Raw genomic sequence first — 19,851 nt, 5'->3', positions numbered from 1 at the left:
GGTTCTGACAGATTCTGGAGAACCGGTAGGGGAAATTTTGAGTAGTTCGGAGAACTGGCAAATGCCACCTCTGGTTGGCCCCAGAGTGGGGAGGAAATTGAGATTTTGCAGTATCCTTCCCCTGCCACACCCACAGAACTGCTAGTAAAAATTTTTGAATTACACCACTAGAGTAATCCATACTTTATTTATATGCCTTAGATAATGAGAGACTTTCAACTCATTTTAAACAGTCAAGAAACTGTTTAAAGATTTTTCTGACCATTTGTTTTATTCTAAGCACTTTGCCAAATGTTATTTACAAAGAACCTGCATTTTTTTTAAAAAAAGAATTTACAATATAATTAATGCTTAATTAGTAAGAACGGTTATAAATCCTGCTGACAACTCTGCTGGTCCATTTTAGCCAGAATGTGTGTTTGTAAGCAGGCCCAATCAACTATTTTTTTGCCTTTGTTTCACAGAAATTAATTATCAAACATTATGCATGTGAAGTCAGAACTTCCAGGTCAAGCATACAGGAAAAAGGAATCTTCAGAATATCTCCATTTTGAAGGGGCTGTTATGAGGTTAAAATTGGAGGAGGAAGAATTGTGTGTGTAATTATTAAACTGTTGGAAGAAGGAAGGGACATACAGTATCAATATAATGTGTTGAGCCTGCTAGGTAAAAAGTTGCTGTGAGGAATTAATTTAGAATCTGTTTCGAAAGCCTGGAATTGGGTTCTTTGCCTTGAATTTATTCCCACCAGGGTGCTATAAAGTAGATTCGTGCAGACTGTTTTGATTCTAGTTCAAGGTTTAAAGACAGAATGATTTAATTAAAGTTTATGATTCAAGCCCCAAGAGAAAACCCATTCCATTTCATCCATCTTGAGATTTAATTTTAAAAAAATATTCCTAGGGAATGTTCAAAGAGAAGCATCTAAACAACAACAACTACTACTACTACCTCTCCTCCTTCTCCTCCTCCTCCATCCTCCTCCTCCTCCTCCAGTGTCCTCCTCCTCCTGAAAAAATGGATGAAAAAAACTGTCAATTTTCAAGGGTACATTTTTGAAATATCCCCCTCTAGGCAGTGATAATAGGAATGAAGTAAGAACAGCAGTCTCCAGATTATACAGAAAAGAGCCCATGCTCAGTTTATTGAACTAATGCAGCAAGTGCCCTAATCCTATTTTAAAATTGAAATGTTTAAAAACTGGTAAAAAAAAATGGTAAGCACTTACTTTTTCATTTGCTCTTCAAGCCAGTCAAATGCTGAAGATTGCCCATGGGATAGGGTAGCCTTCCTTCTGAACTTTGGATCTGGGGGGGGTGAGGGGCAGGTTGCGGAGAGATGAGAATGTTTGTAAGCTTGGCTTCACTTTCGAATAAACATTTCCTCATTAGCTTTGATGGGGCACCAGGCTGGGCAGGACATAATAAAGTTTGGTCTCTTTGGGACCAGATCACCTCAACCCTGATAGAATTCAGTTGTGTGCAGTTTAGAACTTGCTAGTAATCTTCTCTTAGTTGATCACTTAGTAGAGGCAGGAAAACAGCAGAAAGAGACTGGCATAACTGGATGCAGTGTCTTGGAGGCTGACACAGAACAAGTATGATTGATAGGCGTTATCACATTATTCAAAAAACAATAAACTTTTGAGCCAATGCTTGACTTAACCTGTCCCCTATTTACTGTACACTTTATAAAGAAAATAAAGATTACTAGGCTTGTGCAGCCATTTCCCTTTGAAGGAAAAAGGGAGCTTCAAAGGATGTTGGGTACTCTAATACACCTGTTGGCATCTGCCATGCAACCCCCTCACAACACTCCTCATATGAAGTATGTTGTAACTTTATACATTGCCTGACACAGTACCAAAATCAGCAGAAAATTATTAAATTAAAAAATCTACCCCATGCTCCAAAGCCACCTGATTCATTTTGCTGATTTGAACCCACTTTGGTTCATGTATCTGAAAAATAAAGTGTTTTGAATGAAGCTTCATCATGCTCGAGTTCTAATAATCCTTCTCTTCCACTGCTGTCCTCAAGATCTGTTGTCTGCAAAGAGATTCCAGAATTTTGCAGCAGCTTTTTCTCAAAATAAAAGCAGATGGATTAAAAACACTTCTTTGAATTCATAACTATGTTCCCTTAGGGCTTATGAACTGCCACCTACACACACCGACTAGAACCTATACCATTTCTATTAATGGAAATTTCTGTTTGCGTGACCATTCAGAAAAATATACATTCCAGGATGTCTCTTCAGCTGATCCCTAAAATTAAGTATTCTTGAAGATTTCCTTGGATTAATAGAACTTTCAGGATTCTAACAATGGCACTGTTAGGGTTCTAAATACCATGCAGAAATAAATCATTGTCCAAGGCAAAACATCCTTTAAGGTCCAATCTATTCCGCAGGCAATTTAGCACGGCTATGGAAATTCCAACTCTGGAAGTACATGCTCTGGGTTCACCCAGTTGAAAGTTCATGATCTCTCCCCACACCCACAAATCCATCACATGTTCCAATCATCATCTTCCACGCTGGCATGTACACCCATCTTCTTCCGGCCAGGTGTCGAGATGCGGAGACAAAAGATGACCTTGGCTTCTACAAAAGAATGTCAACATCCATTCTACAATCCTACTCCTTTCTATTCCCCCCTCCCAACTACTACACTAATGAAACAGCATAGAAAATTATAAGAAAGTGTGGCAGGCCAAAGATCCAAAAAAGAATATAATTACAGGCCTGACAGGCGGCCTCTCCTCAAAAGAAAAACGTTTCCTGCAAAGAGAATAACATAAAAGTTAACATAACAAAATTAACCACCTCTTCTCCACCCAGGGGAACCCCTTGACTTCTCGGGAAACTTCCCATTGAATTGCTTTACTAACCTCTCCACTTTCAGGTTCCCACTGTTTACCCAATTAGCTTCAGACCAAGGGTAACCCTTCCAATGCACTAAGTACTGTAAGCAACCCCTATTCAGCCTGAAATCTACATTTTTTTCCACCTCAGATTGTGTTTCCCCTTCCATCACTAAAGGAGGAGATTGAGCTTGGGTGGATGCTCTTCTGTTAGACCCAATTACTGGTTTCAACAAGCTACAATGAAATTCTGGGTCAATTTCCCCTAGACTTCTGGGTAGACTGAGTTGAACTGTAACTGAGTTAACTATCTTCACTATTGGGAATGGACCTAGAAATTTTGGACCCAATTCCTTGCTAAGCATTTCTAATCTTATGTATTTGGTAGATACAAAAACATTGTCCCCCACACGGTAGGGGTTTAGGAGTGAGCGACGTTGATCATCTTGCTTCTGGTAGGCTTCTGCCGCAACTGCTAGAGCCTTCTTCGTATTCTCCCATCCTTTCTTTAGCATGTCCATCCATTCACTCAAAGACATGAAAGAAGGAGATTCTCTAGGCAACTCAGGCATGGCAACAACTTCCATGCCACTGGTAATCTGGAAACCCGCTAATCCTCTGCTGCTGTGGACCGCATCGTTGTACGCCACTTCGGCGAAGGGTAGCAAGTCCGACCAGTTGTCGTGCTGATAGTCCACAAAACACCTGATGTATTGTTCCACGACCGCCTTGGCTCCCTCTGCTGCGCCGTTCATGCTGGGATGAACCTCTGAGCTCAGTTCTTGTGTGGACCCAATGGATCTCAGGACCTCTCTCCAGAACTTGGTTGTGAACTGGACTCCGTGGTCTGAAATGATCCTCTTGGGTACTCCGTGCAGGCGATAAATGTGTTTCACAAACATTTTCGCTAATTCGTTTGCGGATGGCAATCCTGAGCAAGCAATGAAGTGTGCCTGCTTAGAAAACAAATCAATAACAGTCCAAATTACTTTATGCCCACTGCTGTCTGGGAGTTCCATGATGAAGTCCATTGCGACCTCTTCCCATGGCCGTTTCGGGCTCTCTGCTGCAGGTGCTGTAGGTTCTGGGCTCTTGGATCCAATCATCCACGGCTGGCCTTGTTCCTCCTCCGAGGCCTCCCCCTTGGTAGGACTCTTTGTCACCTGAAGTTGGGGGTCCTCTTCCAGAGGTCGGTTGGGCATTTCCCCCTCCGAGGCCTCCCCCTTAGTTGGACTCTTTGTCACCTTCAGTTGGGGATCCTCCTCTGGAGATTGTTTGCCCTTTTCCTCTTCCAAGGCCTCCCCCTTGGTAGGACACTTTGTCACTTTAAGTTGGAGATCCTCTTCCAGAGGCTGTTGGCCCAGATGACTTTTCTGTGCGGGCATCTGGGGCCCTCTCTTAACCACCGTGGCAATTGGTACACACGTTTGTTCTTCGGCAATTCCCTCCTCCGAGGCCTCCCCCTTGGTAGGACTCTTTGTCATCTTAAGTTGGGGATCCTCTTCCAGAGGTTGTTTAGGCTTTCTCCCCTCCGAGGCCTCCCCCTTAGTTGGACTCTTTGTCACCTTAAGTTGGGGATCCTCCTCCGGAGAATGTCTGCCCTTTTCCTCTTCCGAGGCCTCCCCCTTGGTAGGACACTTCCTCACCTTAAGTTGGGGATCCTCTTCCAGAGGTTGTTGGCCCCGATGACTCTTCTGTGGTGGCATCTGGGACCCTCTCTTTACCGCCGTGGTGGTTGGTGCGCACGTTTGTGGCATTGGGGCTGGAGCCAAGCACTCTGACGCTCTGTGGCCAAGTTGACAACAATGGTGGCATTTAATTGGGCCCCACGAGGAATGGAACCTAGTTACATCTCTAAACTCAGGAACCGTTTCATCACACTGCCTTGCTCTCCAACTTGCAGCTGCCCCCTTGGTAAACCCTTCTTCCATGGTGGAGATTGCTTCTCTGTAGGAAGGAGGAGTAAGAACCTTTTGGGGCATTGCAGATGCACCTTGTTCTGCTTCCCATCCTGCAGGCCTCTCTTTGGTAATCCCTTCTTCCATGTTGGTGATCGCTACTCTGTAGGAAGGTGGGGTAAGAACCACTTGGGGCCTTGCAGGCGCACATTTTCCCGCCATCCACAATGCAGGCCTCTGTTTGGTAATCCCTTCTTCCATGGAGATTTCTTCTCTGTAGGAAGGTCTGGTAAGAACCTTTTTGGGCCTTGCAGGGGAGACTGGAACCGGTGGGGAGGTCAATCCCTCGGTTGGCCACTGCCCAGCTTTCTGCCATGGTGCCATCTGCTGAGGGAGGGCAGGTGTCCACTGGCATCCCTCGCATCCATGACCTGGGGTTAAGACCCATCCCGAGGTTGCCTGCTTCACAGGTTGCAGCTCAACCAATGATGGCTGGCTAAGGGGTTTTACGTGCCAAGGACCCTCCTGCTGGCTTGGAGGAGTTATGGGCCAAGTAGGTGCCCTTTGCTGGCTTGGATGAGTTATGGGCCAAGTAGGTGCCCTCTGCTGGCTTGGATGAGTTATGGGCCAAGTAGGTGCCCTTTGCTGGCTTGGAGGAGTTATGGGCCAAGTAGGTGCCCTTTGCTGGCTTGGATGAGTTATGGGCCAAGTAGGTGCCCTCTGCTGGCTTGGAGCATTTCCCCATGCTGATGGCAAAGGAGTTGGTAAGTAGCATCTCTTCCATCCAAGTCCTGGGAGGAAAGCCCAATTTACTGCCCAATTTGCTTCATTTACTGGTTGCAGCCCCATTTGTGGTGGCTTGCAAGTGACAGATGCTGGAAAAATTCCTTCTTCCTGCCTCCTTTGAAATTCCCATTTTGAAAGGGAATCCTTCTCCCAGCTAGTTGCAGGGTGACAAGCCATTATTTATTGCCGTCTGGAAGGAGCCCAAACCTCTGTTCTAGGGGTTTTTTTCCCAAGCCTTGTTTCCAAGCTGGGGGGAAGGAGGGGGAGCATGCACTCACAATTTGCTGAAGAAATATTTCTGCGACCTCCCTTCGTCTTGTCGTGTCTCCTCCTGCATTCCTCCTGATGCAATTAAACTGGAAGCAGCATTCCATTGCCTTTGAAGTTCCGTACTCAGCTTCTTATCACCAAAAGCTTCTCATTTATTCTTCGCTGATATTTACGCTGTCCCGGTCAGCGTTGGGAATGCCGAGACCCCCATCACCAGCCCACCCCCTGCGAGGGGGGGTGCTAGTGAATTATTTTGAGAGAGAGAGTTGGAATAATGTTAGGGTTCTAAATACCATGCAGAAATAAATCATTGTCCAAGGCAAAACATCCTTTAAGGTCCAATTTATTCCGCAGGCAATTTAGCACGGCTATGGAAATTCCAACTCTGGAAGTACATGCTCTGGGTTCACCCAGTTGAAAGTTCATGATCTCTCCCCACACCCACAAATCCATCACATGTTCCAATCATCATCTTCCACGCTGGCATGTACACCCATCTTCTTCCGGCCAGGTGTCGAGATGCGGAGACAAAAGATGACCTTGGCTTCTACAAAAGAATGTCAACATCCATTCTACAATCCTACTCCTTTCTATTCCCCCCTCCCAACTACTACACTAATGAAACAGCATAGAAAATTATAAGAAAGTGTGGCAGGCCAAAGATCCAAAAAAGAATATAATTACAGGCCTGACAGGCACTGACCATCCTTCAGGAATTGTCAGCCCTTCTTTGTCAGCATCTAGTGATCCATCTTTGTTGGAATTGTTCTGCTCCAGGAAGCACTTGGTGACTAAACATGGTCAGAAATAGATTATATGAACTCTTTGAATTCTAGGGGCCCTTTCAGTTTGAGAAGGCACTAATTGATTTCAGGCATAATTCCTAGCCAAGTAAACTCTTAGCGTTTGCCCCAGTCCTTGCCTTGTAATTTGACTAGACAAGCTACATTAAAATTTGTAGGAATTATGATGTGGGAAAAAAAATGAAATGAAACCACTTCCAAATATGGTTGAAAAAGCTTCCCCATCTCCCTGCATATTTTCTGCCAAATGTCATATGAAGCTGAGTGGTAAGCCCTTTGTGCTTGTCCTTTGACCAAAGATCAACTTTCTAATTTAAGTTCATGCATGTTGGGTTCTGGTGCTGTTCCCTTTTTCATACCGCTTGGTTTAGTCTTCTTCCTACGCAATGTTGTGCCTTCATCCTTTCCATCTTAGACAAGGCCAGTCAAAACAAGACATGACATGTAACAACACCATGTCACTTAGACCAAAACAACTTGGAGTTGTTGTTTTTTTGCACATTTTAATTAGAGTGGGTTTGTGGAGATGAAAATCCTAGTGAATTGTGCCTGTGTTAATAGTTTCTGATTCAGATATCTTCACGTGAGGGGAAGATAGGATAAATACTGAAGATCAGTTAAAATCAGTTAATATCTGATAACAAGGTGGCCTTATTTATACCCATGCTTATTCTACGGTTGCTTGAGAATAAGTCTCACTATTTCATTGACAGAAGAAAGCAAAATCCATCTAAACTGTAAAAATACTGGGTGAAGAGAAAGGTTTCCTCTGGATACATAGAGCAGATTTCCAAGGGATCCTTTTTCAGTGGATCCAACCCAGAAGTAGAGATGGGGAGAGTGAAAAAATTCAAAAAGGGGGGGGGGCTCAGCCATTCAATCAAACCCCAATGTGTAAATCAAGCTGTTGAAACCATTTTATGACTTTTTGACAAGTTCTCCCCCCCCCCGCCTCACACCATGAATTAAGTATTGCTTAAAACTAGATACTTATATAAAACTGTTTATAATTATACATGGTGCTATACTGTAAAAATAGGTAATTCTAAATATTTGTTCTGAAGAATTTGGGATACGTAATCTTGTTAGTAATAATGCATGCTGAGGCATAGTATAACAGAAGGAATTTTAAAATGGTTACTTGCAGGTGAGAAGTCAGGAATGTTTCCCAAAATATGTTTCTGGTTTTTACATATTAATATTTGGGATGGGAAATAGCATCTTAGTTTGTTGCTATTTAATCTGAGGAGCTTAAATGTAAAACTTACTGGAGCAGTATTTTTCATGTATTCCAGTTTGAACAGATTTGATCTGGACCTCCCAAATTAATATGTAGGTTGAAATATTTTAAATTTCATGTTGTTCTGAATTTTATGATGCAGTTCTTTCAAAACATCGAACGTGCTTATAGAGATCTGAAGGTTTTTTGTCTCAGTGCAGTAATATTGTGATTTGGGTTAAAGGGATGTTAACATTAGCCTCTTGCCATAGACAGATTATGTCCATCTCGGACCTGGAGGTTCCCGTGGCCTCTGCCCTGTCCGCCAAAATCCAGCAGATTCCCTATTTATTAGCCTTTCCGGAGGCCTTAAAAAGACAGCTTTCCCCTAGTTGTTGGGATAGGATGAGACTGAATCCCAGTGATTAAGACTATTTATGTATTAGGCAGGATTGTTTTAGGGCACCAAGGGTTGTGTTTTGGAGACTGAGGTGCGTGGATATTGTTTCTTTTATGTTTTTATCACTGCTGGAGCAAACTGCTCATAGTTATGACACATAAAATAGATGGAAATGTAAGTCTCTAAAGTAAATGAATAAAATATGAACTGCACACATTAGGGTAAAGTATTATAAGGGATGCATCTTTTCGGAAACCTTTATGCTAGAAACACACACATATATACTTGAGAGTTGTTTTCAACTGTAAATAAAATGGATGGAATGGATTGATGAACGGATAGACCAATCTGTTCTTCCCTACTAAAGGAGATTAAACTAAGCAGGACATTTTTCAGTGGATATGATTTCAGAGACGATGCTTTCATCAGCTCAATGCCCTGAGATGTGTTGGTCTAAAATCCTTATGAATGAGAATGATGGCAAAGGCAGGCCAGAAGATCTTGAGAGAGTCCAGTTGATGAATAGTTAGAATGAAATGCTTTAATGATCCAGTAAGCTGCTTAAAGAAGTCTACTTGCTGCAGCAGAAATGAATACATGCTGGTATGTATAATGGCAGCCTCACAAGATAAACCGTAGCTTTGTAATGAAAAGCTATTGCAAAATACAGAAGAGAGGCTGGAGATGGCTTTCCAGTGGGGTTACAACTGAAAAGAGAATGTAGCTCCATTTGATTTCCATAATAGGTATTTGCAGGAAGAATGAAATAGAGGTGGATATGCACTGAGCAAACAATTTTTAAAAAAATAAACCTCCTGATTCACAAGCTGGTTGTGTGACATTACACATAACTGCATGTAGATTTTTTTTTAAATTCAGGTACACTGATTTGCACCTGGTCTTAAACACCTTGAAAATCAAATTAATGATCAGCACTTATCTACCCTTAATTTCTTCTTCTCTTCCCCCCTTTCTTTTATCCAGCAGTATTCTGGGTTTCATACAGAACGATCTGAATCTGATCATGAAAGCCAGTGGGGTGGAAGTCCACTGACTGACACTGCATCTCCACAATTAATGGATCCCACTGAAAGACCAAACTCTCAGCATCATGATGTTTCCTGTGCCTATAGACAATACTCGGATCGTGGTGCCCTCTGCTATGGTTTTGCAGTTGACCATTCTAGGTTAGCGGATGATAGACACTTCCATACTCAAGCCTGTGAAGGGGGCAGGTGTGAGGCTGGTCGGTACTTCCTTGGCACACCACAGCCTGGAAGGGAAGCATGGTGGGGTTCTCGATCTGGCCTTCCACTAACCAAATCTTCTCCGGAGAGCCGAGAAGCCTATGAAAGCAACATGCCACATATAACATCCATTCACAGGATTCATGGTAAGTTGTAAACCAACCTAAACTATTGCTTGTGTAAGCAACCTTGAGCCAGAGATTTAAAATGTTTTGCATTTTCCCCGCTCAATTTACAGGCAATTTAGAGATATTTGTTCTTTAGCTGCCGAAGTTTATAGGCCTCATATTGTTACAGATGCAGTATATTTTTTCTTTTTTTCATGACTGCCAAAAAATCTTTAAAAGTTATAGTTTTTAGCACTAGTTCTCTTTTAAAACCTACATAGAATTGATTTTATGTGCACTGGGTATCAGCTAAGAGTTAATATGTTCTTGATACTTCAAAATGTAGTTGTAGAGATTACTTGCAGATTAGAAGCTCTTTACACATTGCCTCTCAACCAGGTAAGAAATGCTGTGCTGGCCTTCTTGATTAGGATAGGTTGGGATGGGATGGGATGGGATGGGATGCTATGCGATGGGATAGGATGAATAGGAAAGCATCTTTTCAAAATATATCTTCATTTAAATGGATTATTTATGCAAATACTCAGCTAAGAAGTGCTAAAATCTAACAAATTTATTGATCAAATCCAAGAAAGGTTAGACTTGTTGAGAAGGGAACAAAAAGTAGCTTAAACACTTGATACTGGAAACCACAAAACTGTAAAGGGAGAAGTTTGAAAAGACCAAACTTTAGGAAGTATTCCATACAGAGACCTACTAAAAATTCAGAAAATTAGGGGAAAAAAGAAAGTGACTCTTTATGAAAGGAGAATGCATGTCTCCACATCAAAAACAATTACTTCGCTTAAGGTTATGTGGGTTATGCTACAGAGACTGAGTGAACCTGCATAATTAAAAAGCAATATATATATATACAGCCCACATTTTGAGCCCACGCTTGAAGATGGCAGGTGAGATCCTGCCGAAACGTTGCAAAGACAATCTCAACCTTACACGGGAAAAGACCCGAATACAACAAAACCAGCATATATATATATATATATATATATATATATATATATATATATATATATATATATATATATATATATATATATATATATATATATATATATATATATATATATATATATATATATATATATATATATATATATATATATATATATATATTTGTTTTCGTAGATTTTCACGGGTGTAGGTATGCTGGTTTTGTTGTATTCGGGTCTTTTCTCGTGTAAGGTTGAGATATTTTTCCTGTACATACTGTATGGTGCTTTCAGGATTTTTTTCAAGACACCAAGTGCCAAGAATGTTCAATTGACCCTTCCCTTCTTTTTACTGGATCTGGTTTTTTGTCCATTAAAGTCAATAGAGTGCATGGAGAAATCCAAAAGAAGGAAGCGTGGTTCTGTTGATGCTCAAGGTGCTTGGGCAGTTGCCATCATCGCTCCCCATTAAGAAAGGGCTTGCATGCATTGATTAATGCTACGCCAGCATCAGAACTGACGTGCGTTTGGAGGACCCTCAGAACAGTTGAAAACATCAGGTTCAGGTTTTTGGTATAAGAGACTTGCAAACTTGTAGTAACACAACTTAATTTGGAAAGCTGAGCTATATAAGTAGGCATCCGGTCATCTGAAACAGGTAATAGAATCACAAATGAATAGGTGTAATATTTGAATGTTGACTCGAGTTGACATTCTTAGGAAAAACAGGGCCTTATCCTATCCAGAGTGTTGTTAGGTTGTGCTAAATACTTTTATTTATAAAATATTATGATATTACAAGTGTTGTGCTATTACTACAAGATAGAATTTGCTCCTTTTCACACACTGTTCACTGTTTTGCTGAGTTCCTTGTTTACAAATGCAACATTAAATATCTTTAAAATAGAAAGCATTTCAATACTTAGTGTCTGTCTTATTAGATATATTGAAATATATAATAACACTATAATTCCTGATTCAGCAATTTTGTTGTATGGTTACAAAACCAGCTTCAGCCTAAACTATCAATTTTGTTATGAACATTAACGGATTCAATTTAGCAGGTCTTTCTTTCTTAAGAGTCATTGAGTTTTGTATCATCAGTCTATAAACATTAATAGGAGTGGAAGTAATTTAAGTTAAAAATGAATTTCATTGGTAAAAGTTGTTGGGCAATCTAAATGTTCCTGAACCAATAATTGATTGTGCAGTTCATAAGGCACTGAACGTGACTAGACAAACTTATGTCATTATAATCTGAATAGAAATGCTAATACACATTGACAAGATATATTGCATCTCTGGCTGACTTACAAAGAAGCATTTCAAAACAAAACTAAGTGGCATCACTTGATTTGAATTTTTAACATTTTCAGGTGCTTTTGATGTAAATATATTATTTTGTTTATAGTATCTTCACATTTATGCTTTGTGCACTGTGCAGGCATATGTTATTAGTGCAAGAGACAGCAATCTTGTTTTCTCCCTATATACCAGCACATGGTTTTGCAGTTAACCAGCCATTAAGTGGGGGGAAAGCTGGCATGTCAAAAGATGATGCAAGGTCATAATATTCTACTAATACAACCTGAAATAGTGTGATATTTTCATATTATCATGTGAGATCTCATGAGATTTGTGTGGGATTGCCAACATCTTGTGAAAAATTGGACTATTGCAAGATTTTTAAAAATATTTTATTTTGTTTGGGATTGGGGATATCTTCTGGAGAACTTGTACTAGGCAGTCGATGGCTAGGGATAACAGCACTCTGACATTTATTTGAACTGCATGCTAATGCTGGGAAAAACTGGAAAACATCTAGAAGAATTGTGCATGTGGCGATACACAGTCAGTAATGTAGGAATTATCTTACAGAAAGTCAAATAAGATTCCCCTTGGGACGATTCTTCCTATGCTTTGTGCATAAGAAACCAGCTGCAGAGAGTTCGCAGGCTCTGTTGGCCTCTGCTAACTATGAACCAGTTAGGAACTAAGTGGGGATGAAAGTTTGCAAAACCAAATTTTTTTATGAGTTGAACCCAGTTTCTTTTTCTAATTAAATGGAGACATTATAATAGCAATAGCACCTAGACTTAATATCACTTCATAGTGCTTGACAACCCTCTCTAAGCAGTTTACAGAGACAGCATATTTGAAATTATAATGATATAATGATAACATAAAGGTTCCCCTTGCACATATGTGCTAGTCATTCCTGACTCTAAGGAATGGTGCTCACCTTCGTTTCAAAACTGAAGAGCCAGCGCTGTCCAAAGACAACTCTGTGGTCATGTGGCCGGCCGGCATGACTAAATGGCGAAGGTGCACGGAACACTGTTACCTTCCCACCAAAGGTGGTTCCTATTTTTCTACTTACATTTTTACGTGCTTTCAAACTGCTAGGTTGCAGAAGCTGGGACAAGTAACGGGAGCTCACTCTGTTACCCAGTGCTAGGGATTCGAATGGCTGAACTGCCGACCTTCTGATTGACAAGTCTTAGCTACTGACCGACTGTGTCCCACATAATATAATATAGTATAATAATCTAATCTAATCTAATCTAATCTAATAGCAATAATGACAGATTCAAAGGAACACTTTTTTCTTTGTGCCATATGGAACTACCCTGATAGATACATAGACTAAATTCCATGAAATATGTGCTAATGAAGTTTCTTCACTACATTTACTATTGACATTCGTCCTGTGTTGTGATTTGAAGATGATGTTTTGAAATGGATTGGTTGAATCAGGGAAATGGCATGATAGTGCTTTGTTGCCCAAAGGAGAGGAAATGTAGGGGGGAAATGAACTTAGAATCCACCATTGATAGAGGACCAGAAAGCAATTATGGAGAATTAGAGCCAGTTATATTATAGTAGCAGAGGGTAGCAGATATGGAGTTATAGATGTCACTTTTGTTTTAGTTATTGTACATATATTTAAAAAATTATAAAATATATGTATATCTATGCATTCTCCTTTCTCAAGTAGCACATGGTTTTCTCTGTAAAGCATTATAGTCTGTATACAAAGTAGGAAGATGCAATGATATGTTACAGAGACATCCCCAAACAGAAACAGGGAAGGAGTGAAGCTTTGATGATTTCTGTGAATTCAGACATCCAAAGTGAGAAGGCTCAAAGTCAGGAGACAAGAGATTCCTCCACTGAATCTGAGCTTGACAAGAGAATCTTGCTAACATAGATACACTATCATTTTATTGGCAGAAAGTCAGTGTGGGCCAAGATATAAGCTGAAGCTTGATGTGGTTGTAAATGGCTTAAAATTCTTAATACTGTTATTTTGTCTTTAGGAGGTCATCAGTTCTGAATGATCTGCTGGACTTGGTGCAAAATCCACTGTTCGTTATTTATACTCTTTGTTTTGCTCATTTTTTTTTTAGGACGAGGGCACTGGGATGAAGAAAGTGTGGTTAGTTCCCCAGATCCTGGTTCGGCTAGTGAGTCAGGGGACCGATACCACTCTGAGCAGTATCAGGGCAGCCCACATGAGCCCAGCAAAATTGAAACTCTAATTAGAGCGACTCAGCAAATGATTAAAGAAGAAGAGAACAGGCTACAGCAGCGGAAATCCACCCCTGATCAGCTGGTTTCGATGAACGGAGCTGGGAAAAAGCACTCTGTTTGTTTTACAAACTACCATCAGCAGCAACAGCTGAGAGAAGCCTGCCGAGTCCCCAGCATCACCACTACACCTCCTTGTGAACACACACAGCAACCGCGGGATGGGAAACTGATGAGCCCCCAAGAGAACGACTATGACAACAGCCCCACGACGCTATCTAGAATAAACAGTCCTGGGTCTGATCGAATGTCTAAATCCGGCTTGATGTTGGCTAAAGACTATTTTCATTCCGATGTGTCCCCCCATCAGACACCAGGAGACCATCAGCCCACAAGCTCTCCCAATTATTACACTTCTCATAGGCAATACTTTGATAAGCATGCCTACACTTTAACAGGATTTGCTCTGGAGCACCTTTATGACAGTGAAACGATTAGGAACTATTCTTTGGGTTGCAATGGATCACACTTTGATGTGACTTCTCACCTACGGATGCAGCAAGATCCAGCCCAGGGACACAAGGGCACATCTGTTATAATAACCAATGGGAGCTGATGGGCCTTTCTCTCTTCCCCACCCCACTTCTCCCCCTTTTTAAGCTCGTCCTAGGAAAAGTATCTTTGCAGAGTAATAATCACAGATGCATATGTTTTACAATTCTTGTTGCAACCAACATTTGACGAGCTACAGTGCACTAAAAGAGTTCTTGTAGTGTTGAGTGTTGGTTTATCCCAATTGCTATTTCAAATGCATTGGTCTCAAGGTTAAGGTAAAGAAAACAAAATCAAACCATAAAGCTAGCACTACATTGTGAAGGAGATCTAGGTTGGGAGCACTCTTGCTATGCAAAATTAGCCATTTTGCTTGCATGGACATGCATGATAAATTAGTTAAGGAAAATCTATATAAGTTACTGCTGTCTCTAAGGCTTTAATAAAGTAAGACCACTATGCACTGAGTGTCTGTGTGTGTGTATGTGTGTGTGTACCTGTGTATGCTATGCAAAAAATGCACACACATGTACACGCATACGTTCAGAAACATACACAGACTTAGGCATACATACACACATATACACACACAAAGAAGGATGCAAAGCATTTTGAGTTATTTAATGTTCCCCAACAATTCCACAAAGTTGGCCACAAAGATTGATAATTAAAAGTTAGACTGTTAATATGGAAGTATAGAAGTGCAGAATTAAAAGATTTGTATGCTGTACAACAATCTTAGGTTGTCACGAAGGCTGTCTGTAGATGCCATATTTTAAGAGATAAACAACATCAGGGGAAAGTGGGTATATTGGAAGTGATGTAATGGCATAGGTTTGGAGGAAAGAGCACTTTTGAAAGCTGTTCACAATAGCAGTTCTATTTGTTGGTAAACTAGGAAAGTCCTAACGAAGAAGTGGTAGATACAGTAGGTGGAAATGGTTAAAAATCCTTGAGCAACTTGTTATGAAAACATCAGAACATAGCAAAAGAGAAAATGGCTGCAGGCTTTGGGTTTGGCTAGTCTAAAGAAAAGAAAGAGACATGATAGTAGTATTCCAGTATTTGAGGTGCTGCCACAAAGAAGAGGGGGTCAAATTATTCTCCAAAGCACCAGAGGGCAGGACAAGAAACAATGGTTGGAAAATAATCAAAGAGAGAAGCAACCTGGAATTAAGGAGAAACTTCCTAACACTGAGGACAATTAACCAGCAGAACAGTTTGTCTTCAGAAACTGTGGGCGCTCCATAACTGGAGGTTTTTAAAAAGAGACTAGTCAGTCACTTATCTGAAATAGTATAGCATCTCCTGCTTGAACAGAGGGCTGGACTAGAAGACTTCCAATGTCTATCTCCTATTCCTATTCCTATTCTATTCTACTCTGTTCTATTCTATTCTATTCTATTCTATTCTATAGAAAAAGCTAACACAATATACAGTAGGCAGTCCTTGACTGATGACCACAATTGATCCAAAAATTCATGTTGCTAAGTGAGACAGTTGTTAAGTTAATTCTGCCCCTTTTTACAACCTTTCTTGCCACAGTTGTTAGCTGAATCACTGCAGTTTTTAGTGACACAGTTGTTAAGTGAAGCTGACTTCCCCATTGTCAGAAGATCAAGAATTGCAATTTGAATGCTCAGTGTGTTTCTGAAGAGCAAATTCATTCATTCATTCATTCATTCATTCATTCATTCATTCATTCATTCATTCATTCATTCATTCATTCAATAATGTTTGTTTCAAACTAAAATGAAGTAGGATTGGGGTTGAATATGGGTAGACACCATGAGAACCTGTTCAGTTATATTTGGCTACATATTTCACAAGATGTAACCGTATAAATGGTGCAGTTATAGGGAACTAGATGTTGGATTAAATGTCCTTCTGCAACAAACGAGCAGGCTGGGGCTTTTGGAACTGAAATCCAGGATTACCTGAAAGGTTACAGATAATTTTACTTTTATGACATAACCACAAGATCAGTAGTCATAATTTATTGAAACCAACTAGAAAGCATATGGTAACTGAATAAATGTGTTATGGCTCCTCAATTACATAGGGAACTAATGTATTCCTCATACGATAGTCTTTTGCTTCAGTGCTGTCTCATTCTCTTAGTATTTTAAATTCGACTCCTTTACGCAAAAGGCATTGATCTGTTAAATTGGATGTAATGCATCGGCAAGACTTAATGCAATTTTCCACAGTGATGAAGTACATAGGCCTATGGACCTCCAGGTGCTGCCGAACTACAGTACCATTGAGTTCTTAACATTTTTGATGCCATGGTTAGGAACGGAATCTTAAGCTTTTTAGAAAGATTATTTATTAAGATTGTTGCATTTAATCTTCATCAAAGTTCTCCAACTTGAAATGTGTACGTAGAAGTAAAAAATGGAATTCTTCCAATATGTTTTTCCTAAATTTCAGTGTTGGCAGAGAAACACCTTGTATCTGCAGAAACAGATGTTTAAAAGCAAGATGAGTTGTAATCAGTGAAACTGTTAGAAGATGGCTGGCATTACAGCTTTCATTTGAAATCACAAATTTGGAAGGTGGTCTTACCAAAATCAAAAAGACATTATAAAAAGTGTTTAGATGGAATTATTACTTTAATTACACAGTTGAATAAGATCTATATAAGGCATTGATAAACATGTGGGTTCAACACAGAGCAGCATAAAATTCAGTAGTTAGAAGCATAAAGAAAACTATAAATATTTACAGTTTTAATTGTTTTTTGGACAGAAAGTTGGATCTAAGGCCAAGGTACTGCTTCTGGTTTTTCTCCACCAAGCAAAGACCATCTCTGAGTTGACAGAAAAGCATACTGACATGACACTTATTGTCCTCATTGCTAATCCCTATATTATCTCTCTTCCTTTTGTTTCCAAGCACAGTAATTACATTCAGATTCAAAGATAAAACCTAGTAAATTGAGGCTATTATTAATAAAAAGGGAAATGTTTCTGTATTACTAGAATAGCTGAGAACAAGGTCATTAACCCTCTGCGGATTTACGGAATTTTCATAGTGTCACTGGAGTTATATAAAGCTTGTTTAAAGTACTATTATTGTGGTATAACAATGGGGACAAGTATATTGCAGAAATTACTGTACATCATTAGCAGGGAAAAGATCTCACACATGGGCTGGGGAAAGGATTAAGATAACATCATGGGAAGAGAGCAGAGAAAATGTGTTGCCAGGGAATGTTTGTTCCATGGTTAAGTACAAGTAGTATAGCAAATAGTGGCTAAGATTCAGCCAACATTAAGCCTATTTATTTCAGCTACAGTAGATTATTTCAAAGCGTTCCTCCTGCACTGAATTTAGAAATGTGCATGTACAAATCCTTAACAGGTTCATCTCAAGACAGTAAAAGTACTTTGACAAAATACTGGCTACTCCCAACCACCATATTTTTAAAAATCTAGAATGTAATCCAGTGGTGGGGTTCAAATTTTTTTTACTACTGGTTCTGTGGACGTGGTTTAGTGGGCATGGCATGGCTTGGTGGCATGGCCGTGGCAGGGAAAGGATACTGTAAAATCTCCATTCCCACCCCACTCCAGAAGAAGGATACTGTAGAATCCCCATTTCCTCCCAATCAACTGGGATTCAGGAAGCAGAGAATAGATGGGGCCAGGGCCAGTCAGAGGTGATAGTTACCAGTTCTCCAAACTACTCAAAATTTCTGCTACCGGTTCTCCAGAACTGGTCAGAACCTTCTAGCAAAGTAAAATTATGCAGTATTTCATTTTTACTTACATAAGTAAATATTCGTATTTCATTTCTCCTCCTATCTGCAATTAATAAGAACAATAATACAATTAATAAGAACAATGATGAATTTTTACAGCAAAGCTTAATGCAATATGAAGACAAGTGCTCAGTCTAGTATGATCTTCCTCAAAGGTCTTCTAGGTCTAATCACAGACTGTTGGGAGTATTGTAAAATGCTTTGTTTTCAAGATCTACACCACTTGGGTTCCAAGCACAACAACTAATAACTAATAATCAATAAAGTCCTCATTCAGAGAAGGAGCATCATCCAAGTATTGAACAATAGCCGCAGCTACTACTTTTTTTGCGCTTTTACTGATTTTCAAAAAAACTATAGGAGCCATGTTGGCTGTTAGGTCTGCCACTCCAGTCAATGCAGGAATACATAGAGAAGATGAGAAAGAGTTACCAAATGAATAAACAAATAATTGTGAATCAGCAACTCAACAATAGCTCTTGGTTTATTCAATCTATTTATATTTAATAAAGATAGAGATTTCACTAAGATTAAATATGACACCATCATAAATATTTTACTTAGGGTGTGTACTTGCCTGTATAGTGAACATTCTGCAGAACAGCCTATAGATTTAATATGTAGCATACAATTTAAGATAAAGCTATGGAGAAAATAAAGGCATTCTAGGTCAAATGTTGGTGTAACATAGGTCCACAATATTAATGCACTGATAATGAAAATGTTAAGCATAAAAGCTAATGTATAAATTAATAAGAATAATTTCCAGTCACATTCTAAAGGGAAGGATTAAAATGATTATCAAGATTTTAAAAAAATGAGTTTACATTCACAAATTAAAAATCCCAGAGGATTATTGTATTTGACACAAAACAAGGGCCATCACTAATTTCTTAAATAGAAGAAACTTACAAATTATTGTCACATTCCACATTATGAAACAAATTGCATTCAGTATAATGCAACTACAGGTTGCAGCCTTCATATTCAGCTTGTGCAAATAACTGCTAGGTAAGTAATTAGTGTAGCACGTTGCTAATGTGTAACCATTCTGCATGTACAGCTGGATAGTAGAGTACACTCAGACTAGTACTTCCAAGTAGAAGCATTTTGGATTTCAATATAAGAATTTCTAAAAATGAAAGCAGAGACTAAGAATCCTAACAAAGTTGTCAAGGTTCAGTAGCATCCGTATCAGATCTTCATCAGGCCTAAAATGCCTTTCATGTTATGTAGGAAAACCTCCATGCTTAAAACTCAGCTAGATCTCTTCACAATGATGTGTTCATATAATATATTTCCCAGATTGTGGCCATTATACCAAGCATTAATCTGACATACAGTAGATAGATGTTTGTGTTACATTCTAAATGCAGACCATATACAGCTACCGAACCATTTTGCAAAATGCAGGAATCTTGAATCAACTGAATTCGGGGAGAAATGCTTGGTTAGTCC

The 19,851-nt window shown here is 39.7% G+C and overlaps 1 protein-coding gene across 1 annotated transcript in view; it reads left to right on the top strand.

The window, feature by feature from the left end:
• SIM1 (SIM bHLH transcription factor 1) overlaps nt 1-14,691 on the top strand; it is a gene marked incomplete at both ends in the record, with an annotated part of 70,717 nt that extends 56,026 nt beyond the window's left edge. The window contains 2 exons of the mRNA XM_081945949.1: nt 9,228-9,633; nt 13,955-14,691. Of these exons, the coding sequence (XP_081802075.1) occupies nt 9,228-9,633; nt 13,955-14,691 (1,143 nt within the window). The remainder of the gene's footprint in view (nt 1-9,227; nt 9,634-13,954) is intronic.
• Between the last annotated feature and the right edge of the window lie 5,160 nt (nt 14,692-19,851).

The sequence above is a fragment of the Natrix helvetica genome, assembly GCF_964273705.1.
Source record: "Natrix helvetica genome assembly, chromosome: 2".
Lineage (NCBI taxonomy): Eukaryota > Metazoa > Chordata > Lepidosauria > Squamata > Natricidae > Natrix > Natrix helvetica.
This window is presented reverse-complemented; position numbering and strand designations above follow the sequence as displayed.